Source organism: Dipteris shenzhenensis, chromosome 9 (genome assembly GCF_047967505.1).
Source record: "Dipteris shenzhenensis isolate YYH24624 ecotype China chromosome 9, Dip_SZ_1.0, whole genome shotgun sequence".
In the NCBI taxonomy this organism is placed as follows: domain Eukaryota; kingdom Viridiplantae; phylum Streptophyta; class Polypodiopsida; order Gleicheniales; family Dipteridaceae; genus Dipteris; species Dipteris shenzhenensis.
The window spans coordinates 47,387,253-47,397,728 of NC_141604.1; the positions used below are offsets into that span (position 1 = coordinate 47,387,253).

Consider the following 10,476-nt stretch of genomic DNA (forward strand, 5'->3'; position numbering starts at 1 on the left):
AGAAATGCTTCAGGTGAGGATGAGCAATCATGTCTGGAGTGTTATATCTGGAAGGATGGTTAGAAGGTAATGGACCATATATGCTAGTTGGGACAATGGATTAGGCAATAGATTGGAATCGGAGGACCAACATTGGGACACAGTGATCAATACCTGGATAGTAGTTTCTGACACAAGCATGGTTGTGTAGAAGGGAATGAAACGTATATGCTAGTTGGGACTATAGATTGGGGCAGTATATTGGAATTGGGACATACTAATCAATTCTTGGATAGTAGTTTCTAATGCAAGCATCATTGTACAATGGATGGTGCAAGGAGGTCTATTGACCTAGTATCCTTGGTTGGCGAGTTCCAGACTAAGCACTCAATTGTTCTATTTCTAGCTTATGGTTTGATGAAGATGATCTTGGTAGCAAACTCAAGGATAGAGTCATCTCAATATTGACCTTTTGAGACTAATGATTTGATGCAAACTATGATTGTAAGGTACAACAACTCTACTAATAAAGAAGGGTAGTGTGAGACACCAACATCATTAGGTCTACCTACTTGAACAAAATAGTGAAGACAACAAGTCTATTGAGAAGAACAATCTCAACATCATGTAAATACTATATTGTTAATAGTATGCAAGGGTAGAGCGATGAAGACTAAAGGCCATATTAGGGCAAACATAGGGCAAATGGGGAGCATCATAACCATATCACCATGCTTTAGTGACCTAATCGCTCAACTTATTTAAATTTGATTAATTAGTTCATTAGGGCACTTTAATTAAAATTTTAAATCTAAGTTATAAGGTCGTAATTAATCAATTAACCTAAGCTTCTCCCTCTCCCTCTCCTTGTCTGCCTCTTTCGCTGCCTTCCGCCTCTGCCTCGCCATCTCCCTCCCCCTTCTCTACTCCTCTCTCTTCCTTCTCTCGCTCCCCTCACCCCTCACGTAGCCTCCACTCTCTTCCCTACCTCTCTTCCCTCATCTGTGTCGCGAAGTCCCCCTCTCTTCAATCATCTTCCTAGCCATCTCATCGATCAACCCGAGGTAGTATTCCGCTTGATCCTTTACCCTCTCCACCTTCAAAACTTCACAATTGGCAGTATTGATTAGTGGGGGATCTTTCAAACCTCTACGAAAAGCAACTTCAGCAACCTGCACAGACAATAGCTATGTGAACAGCTATTGTCTCGCAAAAGCAACTCCAACATGCTACACAAACAATTCCCATTACCTCTCAATTGCACCAACCCCCCACACTGTTAAGCTCCTCCATCAAGCACCTATGCTCTCCTCTCCATCGTAAACATTGGTGGCACCACTGCCTCATCCATCGCAGCACTATTGCTTCTCTTTGCATTCTCCAAAATCCCCTTCCCCTCTCGCTACATTCAATTCCCTCTCCTTTCCCTTTGCTCAGGGCCCCCCTTCTCTCACGGTCTCCCTCGTAGAGCAACGGAACAGGAGTTGATCGTCATTTTAGGAGTTCAGTGAGGCTAGCAGACAATGAGGCATTTAGCAGTGGAGGAGTGGAGGAAGAAGAGGCCATCATATAGTGAGGCGTTCAACATGCAAGGAGGAGCGGAGGAAGAAGAAGGCGCAGGGAGAGCGAAGAGCGAGGTGGAATCGAGAGAGGAGGAAAGGTAGAGATACAAGCTCAAAGAAAGCAAGGGAAGAGATATATTTTCGCAACGGCAGGGGTGGAAGCATGTAGAAGCAAGGTTTTCATTTGGGAGTTTCCCTTTACGTTAATTGAGTTCAGGACTTGAGCATACCAAACTAATTAATTGGAATTTCCATTTTTTCTTGCAACGGGCAGGGGTGGAAGCATCTAGAAGCAAGGTTTTGATTTGGGGTTTTTCCTTTACATTAATTGAGTTCAGGACTCAACCATGCCAAACTAATTAATTAGAATTTCCATTTTTTCTCGTTGGGGGGCCCTATTTGTATATAGGTGTTTATTCCTCTTTTTAGGCCCTATTTGTATATAGGTGTTTATTCCTCTTTTTAATAGGGTTTTACCTTTTAAGTTTCTATACCTTCATTTTTTTAATAGGGTTTTACCTTGTAAGTTCCTATACCACTCCACTCTCCCCCACACTACTCCTCTCTCCTCTTCTCTTCTCCTCTCCTTAACTTGGTATCAAAGCTCAAGCACTAACGAGTCCTATCCACTCGATGAAGTTGGTAGTTGATTGTGGAAAGTTTTGACCTTGCATGCACTCCATTCTCAAATGTTGAGAATGGTTACTCTTTCGCGCTGAGGATTTGTACTTGTGGGCAAGGGTAAATATAACAAAGCAACGAATCTAGTAGTCAACAATCGCTCAAGTTGTTACCTTCCATGAGGCTTTGTTTGCATTCCTTTGCCTTACAATGGATACTATATATGTGTAGCACTCCCTTCCATTTTGGCTTAACAAGCTCCTCGTTCTACTACTTGGAACTTAAGATGTTGCATTTTGAAAGTTGCAATTCTCTTAGGGTGCTTTTGTAAGATCGAGAGAGAGCTTTAAAGGTTTTACCTAGGAAGTCCTTATTTCCTCCCTAGCTCTGGAATTGGATGCACTTTGATAAGCTTCTTCGCTTGGCCTGAGTACCATGCTTGAGGACTTCTAGTGGAGTATTCCCAAAAAACATTTTTCTCAACAAATCATAAAACTTCAAGTTTTAAAATTTGAAGGCTTTTCATGAAAATTTACCAATTGTTTTATCTAAAATATAACTAAATTGCCTTAAATTTTAGAAAATTTTATAAAATTGAGAATATTTTTTTCGGGTGGAAATGAAAATGAAAATGTTGCCGAGTTTATTGTACATAGTTTGCTGGTGTTGAGTTCATTGTATATAGTTTGCTGGTTTTGTGAACACTGATCTAGTGTTCGTCAAAGGTCAAGATGGTAATGGCCCAATTCTCCCATAATGCAACATTCTCACTCAACCGACTACGCACTCGAAGTGATGAGTCACCGATTAGTATTTATCATTGTTGACCGTTGAGGCATGTTGCTATCCGCATGGGAGCTCAAAAGTAATGGGACTTCTACGCAGGAGTCAGTGCTGCTGCCAGACCTTCGGCAGGCTTAGGGGCCCGCTAGTCAGGTTCAAAAAGTTAACTTAATCTCTAAGGATCCTAGTTTTAGATTTCCGCTTGCTCCAACGGTAGTTGTGTGGCCACAGTTGCTCGTCGCCTCGCGCTCATCAATCAAATCTTGTAGTCTCTCGATACTGTGGTCTTCGACTATCTCCTACAAGCTATACCGGATCGCGATCCTACTTCAGAAAAGCAAGTAGCGCCCAGACAATCGAACAAAAGACTCACAAGCACACAACATGCAAACAAAGAAAGCAGCTAACTACTAACAGTTGACGATAGCAAGAAGATAAAATATCTTTAAACTGTTGACACGCGTTAGAAATCCCAAATTATGTAACATATTTGATGCATTTTTTGACGTAAATACAACCTTTGTATCTTGGTGGACTCGAGACTGAAACCTACTTGGAGCTGAGTGCCGTATTGTTTTTAGAGGCAACTACTATGAGCAATACGCAATCTTATGGAAGAAAGTTGGCTGATATGCATAAGATCTAAGCCGAGTTTAATGAATCGTGGGCATAGATGCATCTTGAATTAAGCCAAGATATTAAGTACTAGATGGACCTACTCTATATTCCCAAATTTAAAGGTGGATGACTAGTAGACTTAGGTCCCTTGGTGTTTAAGATTGACAAATTTATGACCTGCATGGGCATATTGCCATTAATATGGAATACTATGTTTCAAAGTGGGATTTCCAATTGCAATAAGCAAGAAAGATCTAAAGGTTCACAATATGCAAGACCTTAGGGTTTCCAATTCCTCAAGCACAATAAGCAAGACCTAAAGAATCAAGAGATGCAAGATCTTAGACCTTATGATTCTTTTGGCTTTTTCTCGAACTCTTTCATATCAACAAGGTGGGCATGGAATCACAATGTGTCAACGAATCTAAATGTTAAATTAGACATTCAAAACCCCCCAGAATGCTTTCATATGAAAATGAAATATCTTTAACAAGGTGGGCATGGAATCACAATGTGTCAATGAGTCTAAATGTTAAATTAGACATTCAAAACCCCACCTATGAGCTCCCCAATGAGAACAAAGGGACTGTCCTTGACACTTATATATTGGAATTCGGTTGTGAAAGGTGCCATGTTAGCACAAGAAATGAGGACCATGTACATGGACCCAAGTATTGAACCAAGAAAAGTTTCCAAGGAAGCAACACATTTGCTATCACCCAATCAACAAGAGAGTTTCTCCATGGGACTCATCTTTAAGGCAACCTTATCAGCTATATAAGTTCACAATCCCAACATAAGGGAAGTAGCTAACCTCAATATCAACTAGCTCACATCCAACAAACTATTTTAGGAATAGTTGCTTTGTGCCCAAAAAAGCCTCTTGGTCATAAGTAAGCCAAGGGAAACCCACTGTACAAATGGCCAAAGTTGGAGATTAGAGTGATGTGTAGGCAAAAAAGGTCCTTAAGCAAATATTAAAGCTTTCCATAGCTTAGTACAAAATTTTAGCTAGTGTGCCACATTGAATTAATCTTCACATAAAAGCTTTAAATGTTAAAAATTTTAGCTATGTGCCACTTTGAATTAATCTTCACACAAAAGCTTTAATTGCACACTTAGTGTTCTCAAATCTATTTCCACATCCATATAAATGCCCCCCTATTTACTTGGACACCCATCATGCAAGATAAGCATGATGTATCCTTTTAAATAATCACATTAGATTACATATGCCTACACCTAAGCTTGATGACTTGAGATCATAATGCTTCCAAAATGGCAGTCCTTTTAATATGAGATCATTCTTCAAAAAAGATTGTCTTTTTGCCTTAGTAATAAGTTTGATAAAAGTAACAATGTTTCCCTTAAAGCTTAGATATAAAACATACAAGAATACAACATCATATTAAGCATAGATCCAACTCATTTTCCAAAGGGACATTTCTAAGTCTTAAAAGTGAATAAGAGGACAATTATACAAGTCACTTCTATTATCTCCAAACTCATTTTCCAAAGGGACATTTTTCAAGTCTTCCAAATGCACAAGGACAATTATACAAGTCACTTTGGTGCTATCATTATCCATGACACTACCAATGTTATGATAACTAAACAAATTTCAAGAAATGACTACTTAATTCACCGTAGCACAAATGTCAAAATTACAAGCCACAAGTACAAATCTTACCGACCCACCATTGACTACTCCCCTATTTTTTAAGTGGCATGCATGGAAGAGAGAGAGAGAGAGAGAGAGGGAGGAGGGGGGGAGAGAGAAACAAGATACAACTCTAGAGTGACTTACTCCAAAGAGGAGGGGGGAGAGAAACAAAATAAGAGGGAGGAGAGAAACAAAATACAACTCTAGATAGAGTGACTTACTCCAACTAAAGATTGTTGAGAGAGAAACACAAGAAAACGATTTCAATACTAATCTTAATGTAGACACCATAAATAAGTAATACAATCATTTAGCAAACTTCACGTGATAAATGTCTAATGAAAATTTGTATAGATCAAAAAAAAACCTGGAGTAGAATCGATGAGCAACCTCATGGATAAGAGACATCTCTCTACACAATTATACTCTACTCTAATGATATGAAACGAGCTCCTTCCTTAGGAAGTTGCAAATACAAATACGATTATATAAAAACTCACATCTATATATTCATCTATAATATTTACATTACTTATACATATATATTAAGCAGAAATTTATACGTTAAGAAGCAGAAATTTATACGTACGACGGAATGGAGATATGACAGTTCAAGCAGACACTCAGACCCCTACTGAGCTGGAGGAAGCTATGCATATGCAAGATTATGCCCACTTTGATGGTGCTAAATGTGGGATTTCATAAATAGACCACGTTGGGAAAACGCTCTTTCCTTATTCAAATGAATTTTGCACGTCATCCCTCTGAATGCGCGCAGCGAGATCTTTTAAGGACCTATACTCCTACACTTTAACTTGCCAACCTGTTGACTGGTGGGAGTGCCACGAATGGAGAAACCCTGATACTACAGACTCCTTGCAAAAAAAATTCATCGATTCTTAATCACATGCTGCATAAAAATAATGAAGACGAATGGAAGCTCCGCTTATAGGCTCGCCAATAAGAGCGTAACGTGAAGCTTAAAGGAAGCAGGTATAGAGGTAGTAGGTTTCACCACAATATAAACAAGGGGAAGAGACTACTCGAGAAATGAGCCATCGACATAGCAGCAATTCATTGAGAAACAAAAACGGAACTACATGTGCTAGTGGTAAAAAGACTTGGAGAATTCTACGTAAACTGAGAACCCTCGCTGTCATGCTCACAAATCAATACATTCCAGGCATCAACTATGCAGCTCAGCGTGATACAAGGTTCAGTGAGATCCTTGAAAAGAATAAATTAATTAAGTGCTACAATCTTTCAAAAAGAGCTCAGACGAGTGGGTCTACGGGAGGCCACTACTCAAGCCCAGGGAGAGTTAAAGGCCCCAAACAGAAATGTAAGACACAGCAGCCACCACGATTCCAACATAGCCGGCACCCAATGTTGAGCTTCTGCTGGTAGGCATGCCAGCTGTTGCAGTTGTACTGGATGAAGGTCCTTCGGCAGGAGATCCGTCAGGAGAAGCTGTTCCCATGACCAAACGGGAAATAAACTACCAAGAAAAGAAACACAAATGCAAGCTACGAACGAGTACTATGGGAGAGTAGCTGCAGATCCTTACCAACGGGAGCTCCGGTTTCAAAAATCTTCGCTTCGGGGGACGACGGCGAAATACCCAAAAGTTCTGCGCAACGAACATAAAAACAATGAATACGACTTGGGGTGGAAACCCAAAACGAAACAATGAAGACCCCATAACACGAAGAATATCACCTGGACAACGTCTTGGGTGCGTAACAACGTTGCACATAGGAGCGAGGTTCAATGACAAATTGGTATTGATAGGGGGCAAGTCCTTGTTCCCGGAAACACTTGCTGCGATGAGCTCACAGAGGCAAGCGGGGTTGGACTCATGCACAGTCTTCAGATTACTACAGCACCCTGTGGTGGGGATATCGGCTTTGCCCTGAACATAAGGCAGGCAAGGGAGGAGCTGTTGCAAAACCTGGGAGCAAGCAGCGGTGTCGGGAGCTGCGGAGTCGACGATCAAAGGGGAGATAAGGACCACGAGAACCAAGGCAAGGGAGGAAAGCAGAGACGCCATTGTGTTAAGAGAGGTAAAGATCTGAAAAGACAAGAGAAAGGATGATATGAGGAAGGAGAAGATGCAGCTAAGAGAGGCAGTAGAGAAAACTATAACAAAAGAGAAAACGTACCCAAGAGGCGAGCTTTGAAGAGAAGAAGGTGGACGAGAGTGCCTAAGGGAAGGTGGGAAAGTTGGTCAAGGAAGGTTGGGTGAGCATAAAGCATATGCAACGAGATTGATGAAATTAAAGTGGGGAAGGTGGCCTCAGCACTTACACCACTCTCAGTGCCATTATGCCCTCTTTATTACTATGAATTTTTTAAGTCTCTTGCGCCTTACCCAACAGTCCTCTCCTTTATTACATGCCTCTTGCGTGAGCTCCCCTAAATGTGCCCACATGTTCATTCATTCATACCAGCTCGTGTATCAGCTCCTCCACATCTGCCCACATCACCTCACTTGCGAGGGCCGCCCACTTGCCTTCCAGCTTTGGCTGCCCCCCCTCGACCCCTGCCATGTAACGTAGGCGGACCTGGGCAAGATGATGCCCTGCCATCGAACCAAAAAGGGTTCCACACAAAAAAAGAAAAGTGCCCACGTGGCCGCTCCACACACATGCCAACTCCTACCATGTGGATTATGGTGCGCTCTATGGTAGCAAATTTGAAATTTTGACCGAAAACTGACTAACAGTGTAACTAAATAATCTAAAATTCTAACCTATTCGTTTGCGATTGATTGATAATTCAACCAAGTAATGATTGAAACAACAACTACCAACAAGGTTTAGCACCATTGTGGGTCCACATGTTAATGATTGGTTGTCAGATGTAAGGTATAAGGGCGAGAGGCACATATGTAAATATGTTCCATCTCTCCACCTACCTCTCAAGCATATTCCAAAGTCCAATTTGTCCAAACCAACCCCTACTAGCTAAAAGTAGTAGAACGGGAAGGTAACTTGGTCGGTCATCACATACTTCTCTCTAATTGAGTAATAGGCAAGTTGGCAAAAGAGGTTTAAAAGATAGCCATCAATGGACACCGCTATTTGCACAAATTCATAAGTAGTTGTACTTGACTATCCCCCAAACTTTATCATCATTGGCCATAACCTAGCATTGAATTTCTCCTAGCTCTACTATGCACCGCAACTTTAACCACTCCATTATGAAGTACTTCAAGAGAATCATATCACATCAACACCACCACTTATTATGAGTGTGAAGTCTAGCTAGTAGCTCCCTTGAATGGTTGCTTTGAACATGTTTGAAATGAGCTTAGTTTTTTTGCCTAATAATTATGTGCCTATGTCCATCATTCCATTAAATCTTGAAAATGATATTCATAAGATCTTTCATCATTGACGATTGGGAAAATGGCAAATGGTAGGAAAATTTCCATTCTATATATAGGAAGTGAAAAGTCAAATGAAAAAGGCAAATGGGTAGAAAAAATTTCCATTTCATACATATGAAATGAAAACTCAAATGAAAAAGGCAATGGGTAGAAATTTTTCATTTTATTTATACTTAGGGATTATAGTATTATACCTTTAATGGATTTACTTTCTTATAAATTTCATAACTTTAAATCAAACTCAGATGAGCATGATACCAAAGCCAAGATTTTAACCAAAATCTAACTCTGAATAGCGTTCAAATTTCACATTAGTTCACATTAGTACTAGAGAAGACCTTTCTTAAGGTGAGGGCATTAACTCACATTAATCAGACCTAACCTAATCTAACCTACCCTAATGTAGTATAGGCTAGTCTAATCAAACTTAACCCAAGCTAACCTACTATAAACTAACTTGAATAAGATAATCTAACCTAAACTAACCTAGGTTAGGATAGGCGGCTAGGCGCAAGCAAGGAGGGGCGTGGGCTGAGTGTAGGGAGGGAGATCAAGGATGTGCTATGTGTAGCATTTGTTGTCAAATGGCAAGCAAACATCTAGGTAGGGAGGGTTTCAAGGTCTTATAACCTACTTTACAAGTATTGAAGAATGGGAGTGACTGACCTCATACATATCGAAAGTGAGAGCAAGCCCAGTATATAAAAATTGAAAGAGCATGGAATAGCATGCTATATAAGTACCAAGATAGTAAGATCCAAAATGGGACTTGATGCCAACTTGAATGGGCTTGATAAAATGTTTGCCCATGCTAAAGTGCCTCTTTGTCTTTATAAAGAATAAATGAATATATACTCAACAAGTATGCTCCCCTTGTTGAGCTATTGAGCTCAAATGAGTGGATCTCCACTTGAATCTGCCCTAGGGTAAAGTAATTTTTATATCTATCTATGCTCCTAGCTCTTTTTCAAGAAGGAAAAGTCTATGGAAACATTGTCTTTTTCAATTTAATGCACTGATATTAATAGGGGACTTCAATATGGTTGAACATATCTCAGATAGGTGGCCAAACAAAGGTTTGATAATAGGATTCTCCAAGCTTCTAGTTTGGGAGGATGTAAATAAAGCTTTAGAACTCATTGACATCATAGAGGACAAAGCTTTCACGTCATCCAATCAACAAGTAGGGATTGTCAAGAGGTGCTCAATTGGATAGAATTTGTAACATGTCCAAGGCCCTCTCTAAATTAACTCTCTTAATTTATTCAAGACTTTGGGAGTCTTGCTTGACTTTAGATCACAAACCTATGTATGGCTCTTGCAAGCTCGATTAGGAAGGAGGCTCGCCACCTCCACGTTCAATGCTAGTCCTTCACTTTTTTAGCTCCCTATAGTCAAAGAAAGCATAATAGGAATTTGGAAAACTACCTATAGTAGTAATGACCATCCCTAGATAGTTTTGACAATTATTGATACTCAAGGCAAGAGAGCTCAAGTCTTAGGAAGAGATTATATCTCAACACATCAAAGTGTATCTGAGGAAGTGGTAGTTAGGGAAGATTGACAGACAAACTAAGGAATGCCTTAAATCGATTAGAAAGAAAACAATCAAAGAAGAGGTCCCCTTACACAATGTGTCCGATACACAGTTAGCATGGAACACATAAGAAAATATGTAGTTTGTTCACAACAAGGATTTGTTAGCCAAAGAAGATATGTATCACCCAAAATATTCTTGGAGGATAGGGCATATTGTATTAGAGTTCGAACTATAGATCTCCATGTGAGAGCATGCAATTCGACTCCCCTCTTTCCTTTTAGAAACTCTTAGATGCAATTTGACTCCCCTCTTTCCTTTT

The 10,476-nt window shown here is 40.1% G+C and overlaps 1 protein-coding gene across 1 annotated transcript; it reads right to left on the bottom strand.

Annotated features, from left to right (window-relative positions):
* Positions 1-6,293: 6,293 nt before the first annotated feature.
* On the bottom strand, positions 6,294-7,426 carry LOC147898748 (non-specific lipid transfer protein GPI-anchored 14-like). Its single transcript, XM_087379746.1, has 4 exons — positions 7,389-7,426; positions 6,946-7,297; positions 6,794-6,856; positions 6,294-6,696 (listed from the first exon to the last, which is right to left on the bottom strand). Exons 2-4 carry the CDS (start codon positions 7,274-7,276, stop codon positions 6,548-6,550), a joined length of 543 nt encoding a protein of 180 aa, XP_087235872.1. The 5' UTR covers positions 7,277-7,297; positions 7,389-7,426; the 3' UTR covers positions 6,294-6,547.
* Between the last annotated feature and the right edge of the window lie 3,050 nt (positions 7,427-10,476).

Coding starts and splice junctions, on each gene's coding strand:
- LOC147898748 (XM_087379746.1), bottom strand. CDS start 7,276: ATGGCGTCTCTGCTTTCCTCCCTTGCCTTGGTTCTCGTGGTCCTTATC. Junction 6,857..6,945: donor GCACCCAAGACGTTGTCCAG/GTGATATTCTTC, acceptor TTCGTTGCGCAG/AACTTTTGGGTATTTCGCCG. Junction 6,697..6,793: donor TGAAACCGGAGCTCCCGTTG/GTAAGGATCTGC, acceptor TCATGGGAACAG/CTTCTCCTGACGGATCTCCT.